This window comes from Gracilinanus agilis, chromosome 2 (assembly GCF_016433145.1).
Source record: "Gracilinanus agilis isolate LMUSP501 chromosome 2, AgileGrace, whole genome shotgun sequence".
Classification (NCBI taxonomy): Eukaryota; Metazoa; Chordata; class Mammalia; order Didelphimorphia; family Didelphidae; genus Gracilinanus; species Gracilinanus agilis.
This window is the reverse complement of record NC_058131.1, coordinates 717,934,545-717,951,629: the sequence shown is the minus strand read 5'-3', so window position 1 is coordinate 717,951,629 and position 17,085 is coordinate 717,934,545. Positions and strand designations below refer to the sequence as shown.

General features: G+C 50.6%; 1 protein-coding gene across 1 annotated transcript in view; it reads left to right on the top strand.

Moving 5' to 3' along the window:
* Positions 1–17,085, top strand: part of SGMS1 (sphingomyelin synthase 1) — a 40,234-nt gene that overhangs the window by 4,988 nt on the left and 18,161 nt on the right. Inside the window, exons 2-3 of the mRNA XM_044659225.1 lie at positions 4,189–5,042; positions 11,811–11,928. Of these exons, the coding sequence (XP_044515160.1) occupies positions 4,414–5,042; positions 11,811–11,928 (747 nt within the window). The 5' untranslated portion in view covers positions 4,189–4,413. The remainder of the gene's footprint in view (positions 1–4,188; positions 5,043–11,810; positions 11,929–17,085) is intronic.

The window sequence follows — 17,085 nt, the reverse complement described above, 5'->3', positions numbered from 1 at the left end:
AGAGAGAGAGAGAGAGAAGTAGAGAGAGAGAGAGAGACAGAGACAGAGAGACAGAGACAGAGAGAGAGAGAGAGCGCGCGAGAGCGAGCGCTGCCTCCTTCTGCTCTTCCTGGCGCTGATCTCTTTGGCTGCTTCTCCATATTTCTGAAGCTTTTTGCTTCATGTACTCTGAAGATTCTGAGCATTTCATAGGCAGACATTTATTAAAAACATCATTCCATTTTTCCAGCTCAGCATTCTATTTGGGTGACTGTAGACAAGTTTGTGGTGGTATTGTTAGGCAAGTAGGTGACACGGGCATGAGTGTCCGGCCTGAAGTCAGGAGGACCTGAGTTCAAATCCATCCTCAGACACTTATTAGTTATGGGATCCTTGGCAAGTCATTTAACTTGTCAGCCTCAGTTTTCCCATCTGTAAAATAAGGATAATAACAGCATCTACTTCTGAGGGTTGTTGTAAAGGTCAAGTGAGATAATATTTGTAAAGTACTTGGCACAGTGCCTGGAACATAGTAGACATTATATAAATACCACCTAGGTATCTGTGATGTATCCTCCCTCCTTCCTTCCCTCCCTCCCTTCATGCCTTCCCTCCCTCCCTCCCTCATTCCTTCCTCCCTTCCTCACTCCCTCTCTTCCTTCCTCCCTCCCTCTTTTCCCCCCTTCCTTCCTTCCTTCCTTCCTCCCTCCCTCCCTCCCTTCCTTCTTGTCTTTTTTTTCTGCTGGAGTTCAGATGGGAATGGTTCTAGGAGAGGTCTCGATCCTGTTGTGATTCTTGTGTTTAAGGTTCTGCGAGCAGCCGGGGGAAAGGACTCCTCTCGGTGCTGGGCTATTAGAAAGCATCCCTAGGACAGGCCGGGAGCAGCTGGGGCAGCCGTCCTGCTCTCGCGTGGCTTCGATTTCTTCTCCTCGCTGTCAGTATTTTACAGGTTTTTCTCTGTGTATTCAGTGTGGTGGCAGATTTGGTCTTTGGCCATTTCTTGTTCTTACATTTCTGTGAGTCCATGGCGCGCCCCGCGTGTCTCTGGGCCTGGGCCTGGGCCTGGGCCTGGTCTGGAAGGAGTTCATTTGGGCTTTGGGTTTGGTAGCTTGGGGGCCGTCGGCTGTTGATGCCAAGAGGATGACCACCCTCTGGCGCCCGGTTCTCCTGCGAACATTTCATTCTGCTCTGCCATCATCAGTGAATTCAAGGAACAAAAGCCAACCTTTTGGGGGTCTCTGGTGCCGCGCCGGCCCCTCTGCCTGTGAGCAGGTTGGCACGACTCACCCGTGATGTGGTTTAATTCCACTTTTGGAAGGAGCTACGGCAGTGCCCGACATGGTTAGAGGCCTGGACCTGCCGTCCGCCTCATTGTCTGTTTGTGAAATGAAGTCTTGTTTGTTCCCCAAAGCGTTTTTGTGTGTTTTGAGGTTTTTGTGAGCGTCTCCTCCGAGAGCTCTTCGCCTCTCCTTACGTGTCTTGGATTCGTTGGCACTAGAACCTCGTCCCTCGGCCTTCTGGGTAGACTTGGAAGCAGCCAAGCCTTGACTTTGCTTTTATAACCGTCTAGCAGAGATCCTGGCTTTGACTTCTTGGCCTTTTTACCCCCAAAGAGGAGAGCCGCGGCCAGACGTTGGGAAACGCTGCTACAAATCAGGAGGGAAGAGTGCGAGCCTTCCTCGTCTGCCTCCTCCTCCTCCTCCTCCCCAGCCTGGAAGGATTGTTTTGTAGGTGAGGAGGCGACGGAAACAGATCCCTGCGGGCTCTCCGACCCTCTGCGAGCGGCTGGCACGCAGCAGACCGACTCCAGCGGATTGTCTTCAGGAAACATCTTCTGTGTAACCCTGCCGTGCGCCAGAGGAGGGGCAGGATCGGCCACGAGAAGCTCAGTGGCTGCTCCAGCTCTCGGGCAGCCCTCCTTCTCCAGGGTCGCTCTCTGATTTATGGGACACGTTTTCTCCTCCTCCCCTGGAGCTAAGAGGGCCGGGGCTTCTTCTCTCATCTTTGTTCTAGTTTTGGTTACCTTTTTACAAATTCCAAATGTAAAGAACGGCAAAGAAAATGGTCAGTAACAAGGTTAAACAGGAAAAGGATTGGAGGTGAGATGCACATTTCCGTCATGTCTTGCTTCTCTCTCTCTCTCTCTCTCTCTCTCTCTTTCTGTTTCTGTCTCTGTCTCTGTCTCTGTCTCTGTCTCTGTCTCTGTCTCTGTCTCTGTCTCTGTCTCTGTCTCTCTCTCCTCCCATCTCACCCTAATGAGCTCGCAGAAGGACCACTTAGGAAAGCCGAGCCCCGCGCCTTTGACCAGCTCTCCCAAAGACCAGCTTGGGTTGTGCCTTGTTGCATTGGCCGACAGGCTTCGGGCTTGTTCATTGGCCAGTCCTCCAGGGTGACTGGTCGAGGGTTTGGAGGCTGGAGGCCCATTTTATTTAAGGATGGCGTGTGATGGAGAGAGAGCTGGTCAGGGCATCGGGACCTGTGTTCGAATCTCTTTTCTGCTGGCCCTCTCTGGATCCACCCCCTGTTTTACACGTACTTATAAGAAGAAGCAGTGACAGCTTTACGGCATCGCGGGTGGAGCGCTTGGGACTTGGAGCCAGGAAGCCCTGAGTTCCAGGCACTTAATAATAGCTGGGTGGCCCTGGACAAGTCCCTTTACCCTGTTGGCTTCAGTTTCCTCAATTGTAAAATGAGCCGGAAAAGGAAAGGGCAAAACCCCAAATGGAGTCACGAAGAATGACCAGCTTTGCTGATTGGATTTGCTCCCTGGACTAAGGTCACCCCTTGGACGTTCCCTAGTAGCCGCGGGGCTAGTCTGTGCGGTACTTGGAGAGCCATGACGGCCCAGCGCAGCCGCGTGGAGGGTGGCCTTCCTGCTGTCTGTCTAATTGCTCTTGGCTGGAGGCTGAGGGGATGGCAGGCTGTTCCTTCAGTTTGGCCTCTTTCTTTGTTGAAAGCAATTTCTTACTTGTCCTTAAAAGTGCCATTGAGCTGCTGGAGGTGTGATGGGAAGGTGCCTCCTACTGTGCGCAGAAGCGGGTCCCTCGGTCACCGAGGGGCTTCCTCACTCACGCAGCTGGCGGCGGGGAGGAGAAGGCGAGCCAGATCCTTTCTGAAGGCCCTTCCTGCTCCGAGGTTTTCTAGCTTAATGGCGTTCCCAGGATCCTGGGCTCTGGCCTGGAAAGAAGACCTTGGAGCTCCTTTCCTCCCATCCCCATCATTTTAGGCTTGAGCCCGGATTCCCTAGAGTCTGCTCCCAGCATCTCTTCCTTCCTCGAACCCCTCCGTGGGGTCCTTGCTGACTTCCCCCATCTTAGTCCCCTGGAAATGACCTTCTCCGAGGCTGCCGAGAGCCTGTATTTCCCTGTCTGGGCACCTGATCTCCCAGGGCCAGGGCATCCTGGCAGGAGGGCAGAACACATGGGCTATTCTGCCCATCCTGAACTGTCCAGGGCTGTTGAACTGACCCCTGGCTCTCTCTGAGCCTCCTTCCCCCCTCCCCCTGCCATAGCCAAGCTATATCCAGGGCCTCTTCTCTTCGCCTTGGCAATACTCCTGAATAGCCCTTCTCTCCCCTGGCACTGCCCAGCCCCTGCTATCGGCCTTCACCGTCTCATGCGCCAGTTACTGCCATAACTGCTGAGGGAGTCTGTCTGCCTCAACCCTCCGTCCATCCTCCGTTCAGCCTCGAAAGCCATCTTTCTGAAGCGTCCCCGTCCTCCTTTATGGCCTCCAGGGGCTCCCTGTCGCCTCCTGCATCAAATACAAAATGCTGTTTGACATTTAAAATATTTCCTTACCTCCCCCCGACCTTTCCAGTCTTCTTCGCACGCGCCTCCTTTCCGAGGGGTCCCTCCATCCGTCACCATTGATTAAGTGCCTCCTGGGTGCCTGGCTCTGGGCTAAGGCCGAGGAGCCCTTGGAGCTGGCCCAGTGAGGGGGGGGGGCGCCCGCCTCGGCACGGGGAGACGTTTCCCCGCAGAAGGGGCGCCCCGTAAATGCACGTCCTCAAAGGGAGCGCCGGCGTCGGTGGGACAGGCTTCAGACGGATGGAGTCAAGCGAGGGTGCTTGGGAGACACGGTTTGGGAAGGAGCCCCTTTTCCGGTGGGTTCCACGTTGAGCCTTTGCCTTTGGGGAGCTGGGGAGAGGGAAGGGGGGACGGGAGGCCTGGCTCTTTGCCCCTCTCACCCTGTGCCTTGCTTCCGCAGGAAGAAGAGTCTTCGTGCCAAGGCGGAGGTGAGCGGCTTCTCATGTGCCCCCGGAGCGCCTGCTACATGAAGAGTTCGCAGGGCTCCCCCCCCCGCTTGCCCAACGAGTTTCTGCGGAGAGCCCACAGGATGGAGGCGCTGAGGAGGCCGAGCCTCTTAGCTCCGAGGAGGAGCGGGCTCTGCTGACCTGTCGAGCGCGCGGAGGACCCTCTGCCTGCCGGGACAATGAAGGAAGTGGTCTATTGGTCCCCCAAAGCGGTGACGGACTGGCTGCTGGAAAATGCCATGCCCGAGTACTGTGAGCCCCTGGGCCACTACACGGGCCGAGACTTGATCCACCTCACCCAGGAGGATTTCTCCAAGCCCCCCCTCTCGCGGGTCTCCTCCGACAATGGGCAGCGCTTGTTGGACATGATCGAGACGCTCAAAATGGAGCACCACCTGGAGGCCCACAAGAACGGGCACGCCAACGGGCACCTGAGCATGGGCACGGGCGGCCCGGGGCCCGACGGCAGCTTCAGCGGCAAGGCCAAGCACAACGGGGTGCCCAACGGCTACCAGGGAGGGCTGGAGATGATCCAGATCCCCATGCCCGAGCTGGAGCGCTCCCAGTACCCCAGGGAGTGGGGCAAGACCCTGCTGGCCTTCCTGTACGCCCTGTGCTGCTTCGTGTTCACCACCGTGACCATCTCCTTCGTCCACGAACGAGTGCCTCCCAAGGAGACGCAGGCGCCGCTGCCCGACACCTTTTTTGACCGATTTAACCGGGTGCAGTGGGCCTTTTCTATCTGCGAAATCAACGGTTTGATCCTCGTGAGCCTCTGGTTCGTTCAGTGGCTGCTCTTAAAATACAAGTAAGTGCATCCGGAGGGGGCCCAGCGCCGGGCGGGCACTCGGGGCTGGAGGGGACGTTGGGAATCCAGGAGCGATGTTTCTGCTCTAAAAAGGCAAACGTCCGTCGGGCAGGGGGTTGCTGAGGACGCATTTGGCGCTCTCTGGGCGTCCCGGGCAGGGCGGGAGGCCCGATCCCTCACGGCTCTCCCGAGAAACGTCGCCCCAGAGGAACGGCCTCCCGGCGTTGGGCAGGGCTGGTCTAGCGAGGAAAGGATCCGGGAGGCCTCCAGCCAATAATAAAGGGAGGAAGCTCTTTCCTCGGTGGCTGCTTTAAGGTTTGTAAAGAACTCGATCTTGTAGGACCACCGAAGGAGAGCTGGAAGGAGACCCCCAGCCTCAGTTTATATCCTCTGCCTCCCTGGATCCTCGGGAAATGCTGGGGGTGGGGACGATGGCTGCTCCCATTTTATAGACTAGGAAACGACTCTAAAGTCTCAACCGGATGTAAATAAAATCAAGATGCTCCTCTTTAGGATTCCCCAAGCGCTGGGTGTCCTTTATCTTCTGGAAAGGACCTCAGAGGGAATATAGTCCATCTCCCTCATTTTACAGCTGGGGAAACTAAGGCACAACAAAGTGCGATGACTTGTTCCAATTCAGGAGAGTGTCTTCAGCTTGGGGATGCTCTCCCAGAGGATTTGGAGCAACGGAGGTCCTGCGGGCTAGGATGGGACGAGGCTCGGACCCCAGGCGGCTACTCCCGGCTATAGAGCCAACTGCAGAAAGCTTTGGCCCTTGGGCATGTGGAGCCTTCCAAGCAGGATGTCCCCGATGTTAGCCTGACCATCCACCCTTTAGTGCCGGCCGATGCCCGTGTAGTAGCAGGTACCATTGTCTTGTGGGAAAGGCAAGGGAGGTGCCGCTCTCCTATCACTACTGCCCCCATTTTACAGATCAGGAAACCAGGCTCAGAGAAGCCAAATTGTTTGCCCATGGTTGGCTAGCTAGGGAGTGTCTGAGGGAAGATTCGAACTTGGTTCTTCCTCTTGGTAGTCCAAAGCTTTGGGTGCTGGGCCACACTGGCTCTTCCTGAGAGGGTCCTGCTTTCAGAATCAAGGAGGAATCTGATGATAGCCAGAGAGGGCTCCAGAGACCACTCGTAGAGCCCACAGCCTGGGCAGAACGGCTCAGCGAGGAGCCCCAACTTGTGTTTTCTCCTACAGCTGCTTGAGCTGGGGAGTGCCGTGGTTAGAGCTGGGCTTTAGAAATGCCCCTTTGGCTGCCCTGTGGGGATGGACCAGAGAGGAAGAGCCTGGAAGTACGAGACCGATCAGGGGGCGGCTTTTTAGGCTACTTGGGAAGCCACAGTGATGACGACCTGGCCTGTGTGGTTGTGGCGTGAGGATGGAGAGGCGGCGAAGACCCGGGGCCACATCCTGCTGGTCGGGGGACCGGGGGCTGTGCATGGCACTGTGCCTCAGTTTCCTCATTTGTAAAATCAAGGAGTTGGACTCGGGGACCTCTAAGGTTCCTCCCTTCCAGCTCAAAAGCCAGCAACCTCTATGAGTCAGTAGTTCAGTTCATTTTACTACATAAAATAATATTTATATATATATATATAATGCAATATGCATACTGCTATATGTATAAAGTATGTGTACATGTAGTAGCATATATATTATATGTAATACAGTATACACAATACTATATGATATAAAGTATGTATATATAAAATAGCATTTAAAGTGTATATAATATAGTATATTTACTATGTAATATAGAATACATAATGCTGTAAATACTATATAATATAAAGTATGTGTCTACAAATATAAAATATATAAAGTATATATAACATAGTATATTTACTATATATAATACTATGTATACTATATATGTGATATAAAGTATGTGTGTGTATCTATATATAGATACATATCTTTATATAGACACACACCAGCCCACTGTTAATGTTCCACCATCTCAGGGCATCGTCTGGGCAGTAAGACCTTCAGTGGGTGGTCAGCCTATGAATTTCATTCAGAATCAGAGCTATTTCCCCTAAGCCCTGGGCCAGGTTCCGAGCTCCCCCGTTTGTCTTGCAGGTTCCGAGCTCCCCCGTTTGTCTCGCGGGTTCCGAGCTCCCCGTTTGTCTTGTGGGTTCTGAGCTCCTTCGTTTGTTTCTTTTAAGCCGAGTCTGGTGGCAAACCATGTCAGGAGCGTCCTTGAAAAGGAAACAGTTCACTAACGCCCACTTCCCAGATCTGGGGACTTGGCATTTGTTTTCTGGCATATCCATAATTTTCCCTTCTGTTCCAAGACAGAAGAAATGGAGGTTAAGTGACTTGCCCAGGGTCACACAGCTAGAAAGTGTCTGAGGTCATATTTGAACCCAGGACCTTCTGTCTCTAGGTCTGCCTCTCTATCCACTGAGCTACCCAGCTGCCCCCAAAGGATTATTTTATAAATCTCTCTCCCCAAGGACTCCCACATCTCTGTGTCACCTGGTGGAAGAAGGAGCCGGAGAAGCTAACAGCACACGAGCGTTCTTAGCTTCCTGGCCCCTCGGCATCCCTCTTCTCTATTCCTTCATCTCTATATAATGAATTCTAGATACAGATTTTCACAGTAGCAAATTAACTTAATTAACAAGCATTTGACAATAACAGTTAACATTTATGTAGCCGTCTGAGGCTTGCAGAGTCCTTTGAATAGATTTGCTCTCAGCCCTGTTATTATCCCAGGTTTATAGATGAGCAAACAGGCTGACCTCGAGCCTCCTAGCTAGGAAGTGTCGGAGGCCAAATTCAAGAACTCGGGCCTTCCTGGGTCCAAGCCCTAAACCACATCCCACGCTTAGACTTCACTGTGTCAAGTCCTGAGTGATCTCCCTGGTCCTCAGCTGTCTCCTCTGGAAAATGGCAGCCCTGCACTAGATGTCAGAATCCCTTCCAGCTCTGGTCCCATCCGTCGGTCATTGAACACTATGTGCTGGCTCTGTGCCAGGTGCTCCCATCCATCGAGTTCGAGATGTCATGAAGGCAGCTACTTCTTGTAGAGGAGAGGGAGGGAGGAACGTGGCATGGGCACAGCCAGTTGATTTCTAGGCCCCGTTTTCCTCTTTGGTGAAACAAAGGGAGTCAGACTAAATGGTCTCTAAGGTTCTTCAAGACCCTCAATTTGATTATTCTGTGGTTCTAAAGGCTCGCCTGGAAATGGAGCAGAACCGGACCTTGAATTCGTTGTGGAAAGCGGGAGGGAAATGGAGTGGATCACAGAGACTTTGGGAAGGTGGGAAATTAGGGCACTTAAATGTCACAGTTGTCACATCCCCTGTGAAAGTGGAGGAGGCACAAAGTAGAATGGGGAAAAGGCTAGATTGGAAGGCAGGGTACCAGGGTTTAAGTCTTGCTTGTCTCTCTTTGGGCCTCAGTTTCCTTATGTGTAAACTGAAGTGGGAGAAAGGGAGGTGATTGACAAGATTTTGCACTCTTTTCCAGCTTTCAGGGTGTGTTTGCTAAAGGCAGATGGTCCCTTGCTTGAAAGTAGGGGATAGATTGTTTTTGTTTGTTTTTGTTTTGTCTCTGTTTCCTCCACCCCTTAGTGTGCCTGGCCTAGAGGAGGCATTTAAGGAATGTTCCTTGGTTGATGGCTCTCTCCTTGTCCTGAATCCTGTATTCAGTCAGCTACAGAAGGGATTTCCTTGAACCTTGGTCCAGGGCCAAGGAGAGAGAGGAATGGAAGGGAGGAAACCTATTCAGAGGAAGTCTGGTAGGGGACTGGCCACTGGGAACTATTCTTCCTTTCCTGTGGCCGATCTTCAGGAAGCATGGCTGGTGTCTTCTGTCTCTCATCTTCAAGAGTTTCCCTGGATGTGCCAGTGATTGATTTTGAAGTGTTTGCACACTTTATAGTCTTGAGATCATAGATGATGGCCCCCCCCTCCCCCTCCACCCGCCTTCTCTCCCTGAGAGTCAAATAAATGTAAACTTCCTTGACTCACTGGCATCCTTTGAGAGAGACAGACAGACAGACAGACAGACAGACAGACAGACAAGAGACAGAGACAGCAGTTTTCATTGTAACAAGTTACCTCACTTAATAAACATTTGAGAATAACAGCTAACTTTTATGTAGCAATCTAAGGTTTGCAAAGCACTTTAAATATGTCGTCTCATTTATCTTGTCTCCACTGAGAGAGTAATCTTCAAGGAATTGGCTGGAATACCTGAGCACTTGGTCTCGGGCCGATTGGCACCCATGCCACCCAGATGGTTTTGTGATTACTTTGTTTTCCTACATTTTTAATAGACTTGAATGAGATTCTATAACATTTATCTTCTAAGATGTGCCTTCTTATTAGGCTAAAGCAAACCAATGAATGAATGAAAAAGTATTTATCGAGTTCTCCCTATGTGCCGAGCTTTGCCCAGGGTCTTCCTAGGGTGCTTTGGCGGGCCAGCGGGCAGAGCCCCGAAGCCTGGAGAGTTCTGTAGCAGGGCTGATGGCAAGCCCAGTGGTGCTCCATGTTACTCGAAGGTTTGTCTCCCTGCTTGTCCAAGCCGTTTTCACCCTGCAGGGTGATGGGGAGAGCATTGAGGCTTCCAGGGCAGCACTGACCTCCTGAGGGCCAGGGAGGGGAGGACCAGAGCCATGAGGTGGATGTCAAAATGTCGACATGAAAAGGCCGTCAGAAGTTCTCCTTCTCCTGCAGTTTGTCACGGACCACCGATGTGAATGTTTCTGCCGGATATGTGGCTTTCATTCTTCACAGCTTTTGGTCCCCAGAGGGCTTGTTAACCACATTCATTGTCACATTTTTATGTCTAACATTTTAACCATTTTCTGTAACGTTAGTTAATAATTCAAACAACCTGGAAAGGAATAGCCAAGAATCTCCAAGTGGGTGGGACCGCCGAGGTCATCTAGCCTAGCCCAAAGAACCCCCTCTGTCAAATCCCCAAGGTGGGGCCCTCCAGCCTTTTCATACAGCACCTGAGAGAGATTCCACCTCCTCCTGGGCTGCCCATTCTCCTTTGGGATCCTGCCAATTTTTAGGAAGTTTTCCCAATATCAACCCTAATTTCACCCCCTTTTATTGTCTATTCCTGGTTCTTTTGAAGGACAAGAAGAACAGGCCTAATCCATCTTACCCAGACAGTTTTTGTCCATAGTTTCCTTTAATTCTTCCATAGTCAGTCAATAAACATTTATTAAGCCCCAACTGTGTCCCAGGCTTTGTGTTGAATGCTGATCTTTTGGTGCTTTCTGCTTTTGAAAGTTTATCCACTTATTTAGGACAGTGCTCGTCATATAACACCGTAATGACATAAGAAATGCTTTTTTCATTCATTCTTTGACATTCTGCCCAGCACACTGGAGACCTTCCTTTTGCTTTTTTTTTTTTTTTTTTAAATACATTGTCTTACTGCTGTACCAAGGGGGTCATCTTTGCCTTCTCTCACATCCAAATAGGATTGCCCACAGAATCCCAGTGCTCTAGAAAAATGAGCTATGACATTGGTCTTTGTTTAAATGGGGTTAATCTAGGAAGAAACCCCAGAATATGCTGCCTCAACTCATATCCTTGTGATGTCAAACGAAAACAGCTGGATGGGTCTCTGTAGTGACTTGTGGAAAGACTGGGGCAAGTTCCAGGGCATGGGCTTTGGCCGTGGGTATGTAGGAACATTCCCTTCAGTCTGATCACAGATTCCTTTGAAGGGAGTAAAGGTTGGATTACCAAAGATGGGTGGGTGTGTGTGTGTGTGTGTGTGTGTGTGTGTGTGTGTGTGTGTGTGTGTGTAAGCTGGTTTGAAGAGGGTGTCTATACCCTTGGAAGGGGCATGGAGATATGGAGATTGGGTTCTGAGGAGAGTTGCCTGGCAGATGTAAAGTCTGGGGGAGGGGGAAGGGAGTGACCCTGCTGTCTATTTTCAGTGCATATTTAGAACCTAGTTTACATCAATAAGTATTGATCCAGCCCTGAGCCTTGCATTTCACATCATTCAAAGACAAGATGAAAAACGATTAGTGCTCTCAAGGCACCTTGGTGGCACAAGGATAGGGTGCCAGACTGGAGTCAGGAAGAATTTGAGATAAAATCCCATCTCACGATATTATCCATGTGACCCAGGGAAAATTTCTTAAGCTTTCTGTGCTTAAACTGAGGTTTCCTTATCTGTAAAATGGGAATTATAGAAGCACCTGTTCCACATGGTTCTCATCACAGGAGATGTGCTTTGCAAACCTTACAAAGCTATATTCCGAGAGGGTACCTGAGGTTTTACAGATAAATGAATGCATGATCGTTTAAGCAGGGAGGCATCGGGCAGGGCTTCCTGTAAAAAGTGGCACCAGAGTTTGCTTCTGCAGAAGTTAAGAGTTACAAGAAGTCAAGTTGAGGCAGCATGAAGGGATTGTCAAGTTGAGCAGTTGCCTGGCCCCGAGCATGGGAAGGGGAGCGCGTGAGAAGCTGAGAAGGGAGCACAATTCCTTTTGTTAAGATGATTGCCAATGGCTGCTCTCCCTTTGTTGGTTGAGCTCTTGCTCCCAGCCAGGATGGCACGGGCACTCCGGGAGAGCTGGTGCAGATTTCTCCTCTCTGCGGCTCTCTGGCTTTGTGCCCAAAGTGGGGTCACCATGGTCTGAGCTGGGAGAAACTTCTCGATTCTGAACTCCATCTGGGTGTGTGTGGGGAGGCATGCGCAGACGGTGGATGACCCCAAGTGGCTAAACCTGTGGAATGTGTTTGCCCAGGGTGAGACGTGTTTTTCCCTTTCCTCCAGGTCCATCATTAGCCGAAGATTTTTCTTCCTAGTTGGCACGCTGTACCTGTACCGGTGTATCACCATGTATGTAACCACCCTCCCAGTACCCAGCATGCATTTCAACTGTTCTCCAAAGGTAACTCTCTCTTCTTGTTGGGGTTTGTTCTTTGGGTTGGGTGCTGGGTGGTCCTCTGCCTATCCAGGGCTCTGTTGACTCAGACCTTGGGGGAATCCTGCTTTTCTACCATTATTCAGTGTTTATCCGCGGTTTCCCCAGGGGCAGGTTCCTTTTCCCCCCTCCTCTAAGCCCCTCTGGAGCCCCTTCTCTGCTCCCCTCCTTTTGGTTTAGGACTTCTAAACCTCCCCTCCAGCACTCCTCTGGGCCACTTCTCTGGCCTTAGGACTATTCTCCTAAGTGGCCACTTAACTGCTGCCCCTGCACCCTTCCCCACTCCTCCTCCTCCTCCTCCTCCCTCCAGCTTGGCTGCTCAGAAAAATCTTCTTGACTTGGGAGCATCGAAGCTCTCTGTGTGGGTATAGCTGGTTCCCTGCCAGGCTTGTAAGCCATCGTTAGTGCCACTGACATTAACCCAGGCATTTCTCCCTGTTTTGTCGCTGCTGGATGGGAAGCTTCGTTTCTTTCCTCTCCTAGAAATCTTGACAGGGACGTCCTGGGAGGTCCAAGTGCACTCGTGTTCCTGTCTTTCATTCCACACCCACCCACTTTCCCCATACCAGGCTGCCCCCTCCTTGTACCCTGGCACTGCCCAAAGGAAGTATGTTTAGACCTGGGCTTGAGAGGCCTAGAGATGAAAGATGTAAGTTCAAATCCTGCCTTGACCACTTTGTACCTGTGTGGCTTTGGATCGCTTTCTGAGGACTGTCGTTCTCAGAAAAATAATGAGGTTGGACTCAGTGACTTCTAAAAGCCCTTCCAGCTTCATGACTGGTAGCATTCTATCTTCTGAACACACAGAAATGCTTTAGTCGGGGAAAATATTTTAGTGGAGAGTTTTTGATGAAAACAAAATGGTGGGAAGGGACACTTGGGTGACTCCATGGATCAAGAGCCAGGACTGGATATGGGAGGTCTTGGGTTCAAATCTAGCTTTAGATGCTTCCAAGCTATGTCATTCACTTAATCCCAGTTGCTGAGTCCTTACTGATCTTTTGCCTTAGAAGTGATACTTAATATTGATTCTAAGACAAAAGGTAAGATTTTTCTTTTTTAAGTAAACAACACAGAGAAGGGGAATTTGGGGATTAAACAGGCTGTCACTTTCCTCAACAAAACTTCTTAAATCTTGGAAATGGGCATCCAAACAAGAGTAGACGGGAACCGACTCATTTCTGCCACATACTTGGGTGGAGAGGACGTGGGACAATCTAGGGGTTTAGATTCACATTATTTTTTTTCAGTGGAGAGTTGGCTAGTGCCAGCTCCTTATCACTTTCTCTCCTTCAGAGAATTCCCATTTGCCGCCCATCAGAGCTGACCACGGGTCACCCACTCTGTATGCAAGCTCTGCGCCTCTCGGCCGTCACTTATTCCTGCTCTGTGGGCCTCTGAAGCCACATTCTTTAGAAGGCATTTTTTCGTCCAAAGCTATTAAAGATTAATTTGAGATTTATCCTACTTCCTTTTTTCTTCCCTTCTTTCTCTTTGATTTTTCTGGTTTGGGGCCAAAGTGGCCTCGTCCCTCTTGGCATTGCTGCCCGAGATACCTGTAGGTCTTCATGACCTACGTGTAGGAGGCATGGACTTGGCTTCTGTTGGTGCCACTTCCAGTGCAGTGTAGAGGGGGGGTTCATATTAGGAACTGAGGCAGACTAAACCCCTGGGTCTCAGCTGGAAGTCGGGTGACATTGGATGGCCCTCCTCAAAGATCTCAAATTAACCAGTTGTTAGCCTGAAGGGATGTCTCTGGTGGCACTGAAGCTAAGAGGGGCAGTGGAGAAAGTATTAGATTTGGAGGCCAAGGATCTAGGTTCAAATCTACCTGGGTACTGTATGGCCTTGGACCATAATTAACACTTACAATAAGTAATAGCATTTTTTAAAAATTAAGTTTATTTAATAAATTTAGAATCTTTTTCCATGGTTCCATGATGCATGTTCTTTCCCTCCCCTCCTCCCACCCTGCTTCCATAGCCAATGAGCAATTCCACTGGGTTTTACATGTGTCATTGATCAAGACCTATGTCCATATTATTGATGTTTACACTAGGGTGATCGTTTAGAGTCTACATCCCTGGTCATATCCCTATTGAATCATGGGAACAGAATAACAATATTTCTATTAATGTTTGTAGAGGCCTTTGCAAATATTATTTTTTTGGATCCTCCCAATAACCCTATGAGGTAGGTGCGATCATTATTCTCATTTTACAGATGAGGAAACTGAGGCAAATAGAGGCTAAGTGACTTGTCTAGAGTCACACAGCTAGTAGGAGTCTGAAGCTAGACTGGAACTCGGGTTTTCCTAGCCCAGTGCTTTATCCAGAACTCCACCTACCTCTGCATCATTTGTAAAATGGTGGCAGGAGTGGATGAGATGACTTCAAAGGTCCCTTCCGTTTCTTAATTTGCTTGGTGAATGAATGAACGAATGAGCAGCGATTAAGTGCTTTCTTTCAGCCGGTGTTGGGCAGTGGAAAGAGAACTGAATTGGGAGTTAGAAGATCCTGGCTTTGCCTACAAGTAGGACTCAGAAGTCATTTTATCTATGAGCCTCATTTTCCTCCTCTGTAGAGTGAGGGGCATTCAGCCGGGTTATTTCTGAGGACTTCTCTAGCTCAGTCTATCCTCCTTCAGTCCCTTCTAGATCTGAGGCTGCTAGAACACAGGGTCTAGAATCGGGAAGGTCTGAGTTCAAATGCAGCCCTAGACACTTGCTCTGTGACTGACCCTGGGCAAGTCAGTTCATGTCTGTTTGCCTCAGTTTCCTCAACTGTAAAGTGGGAATGATAATAATGTCACCCACTTCCCAGGGTAGTTGTGGGGAATCAGAGGAGATAATCTTTGTAAAGAGCCTAGCCTGGAGCCGGCCCATCATTGTCAGAAGAGAAGTTCTAGCTGTCATCGTTATTCCTTATTCCGTGACTCCTGGGTCCTCTGAGCTTTCGGCCTCCCCTCTCTCTAAGTAAGAGCTTTTAGCCAAAGGATGCCTCGTTTTCCTGGGGGTGGAGGCAGGCTCTGTCTGCTACATCACATCAGATTTCTCAATGATGCCCCCCCTTTGAAGCTTGTCATCTGTGGGGAAAATGTCCCGACGGTGTGTGCCATGTACTTGGGAGAATTTGACGCGTTGTCCCTCGTTTGGCGGTGGTGCCCGACTCGCCCGGCATATGCCTCTGCTTGCAGGAGTGATGGGGTTTTAAATGACTGGCTCGGGGAGATCTTTGCCTCGAGCCGAAATGTGGGAAAGGGCCTGGGCCAGCGGGTGCCATCCCTCCCTCCCCGAGACCCCCAGCCCGCCATGCCTCGTTAGTGCCTTTGGGTCTCTGTCCTGGCAGAGCAAGGAGACACGTCCAGCTCCCAAAATAGCCTCCGTCCTGGCGTTACAACACGGGAGACGTTCGGTCCTGCTCTGGCCCTGGCCCTGGAGCCTCAGCTGTCCAGAGGGCTGCTCTGCGCAGAGCACACACGAAGGACTTGTTCTGTGTCACTTTGGCTTTTTAATTTTTTAGAAGAAAAATCGCAGGGCACGTGGCTTCGCAGAGATGAGCTCATCCCACGGTGACTAAGCCTCCAAGCGGGCTGTGTTGTTCAGTGTGTTTCAGGGTTCCTATGGTTACCAGAGTCCAAAACCTTTACAGAGAGCCAGAGATTAGTTGCAGCAGGAAAACTTTGCCAACTGATGTGGCCATCTGTTGGAGCTCATGTTTCCAGGACCTCATTTCTCTTGAATTTCAGAATGACCCAGAGTTTCCGTCTTCCTGGCGAGAATCCCCCGGGGGGGAGGGGGGCCCTCCCTGGGGTTGGGGTGGTCTTAGCCACAAGGACAGCCAACAGAGGCTGGACAGGAGCGGTTACAGTGGGGCGGCAGCTGCTAAGTTACTTGGGAGAACATGATGTTGAAAAGGCATCGTGTCTAAAATAAGAAGCAGCTTGGAAGAGAGGCATTTAGAGACCCAACCTTGGGCTCTGAAAGGTCCAAGTTCAAGCCCTACCTCTGACACCCATTGGTTGTAGGACCCTGGACAAGTCCCTGAACTTTTCTTTTTAAAAAAAAAATTTTTTTTAAACCCTTAACTTCTATGTATTGGCTCATAGGTGGAAGAGTGGTAAGGGTGGGCAATGGGGGTCAAGTGACTTGCCCAGGGTCACACAGCTGGGAGGGAAGTGTCTGAGGCTGGATTTGAACCCAGGACCTCCCATCTCTAGGCCTAACTCTCAATCCACTGAGCTGCCCCAATCCCTGAACTTCTGAGTGTCCCAGACTACTCTCTCTAAGACTGCACAGAGGAGGTCTCGATGTGATTTAGTAGCAAAAATCCCTTCTGTGGAGTTACGGGTTCTATAAAAACAAGAAAAAACACAGTCCTGAAAAGCTCTGTCCCTCCGTGCTGTCTGTGACTTGTCTGTCGGATAGGAAGATAAAACGGAAGCTTCTTGGGAGCAACGATTTTCTTATATTATTTTTCTGTCTCTGGCTCCCAGCACAGTGCCCGGCTCAGAGGAGGGCCTTAATGCTCCTGGTCAGGGCACAAACTGAAAAAATGAAAATTCTTCCTTTGGAGGTGAAGGAGGTGGAGCTCCCGCCTGGGAACCCAGGAGGCCTAGATTTGAATCCCAGCTTAGACCCTTGTTTATGGCAGCCCCGGGGAAGTTCCTCAAGCCTCCACTTTCTTGTCTCTAAAGGGTGGGGGGGCTGATGTTAGCACCTCCCTCCAAGGTTTGTGGGAGGCTCAAGTGAGATAATAGATGGAAAATGTTTTCCACGCCTTCCAGCACGGACCAGACCGGTTCTCTGCTGTTGTTGCGATTAACTCCCTCTTCGCCAAAGTATGGGAATGATGGGTCCAAACTGGGTGGCCCTTTTTCTCTTCTCTAACTCGTGGGGCCTTGGAACGTCGTTACTGTGAACGCCCTCTCTGTTGAAGAGAAAAGGAACACAGCATCTCTCTCCCTCCCGTCCCCACCTCACCCCATGCCTGAGCAGATCGCCTTCTCCTAGTACTGCTGTGTCAGCCCCCAACACAGGGCTCAGAGAGTTGCCGAGACCTGCTTGGAAAATGATTCTCTTTGTTGAAAGAGCCCATAGGAAGGCGGTCCTGCTGCTTCTCAGAG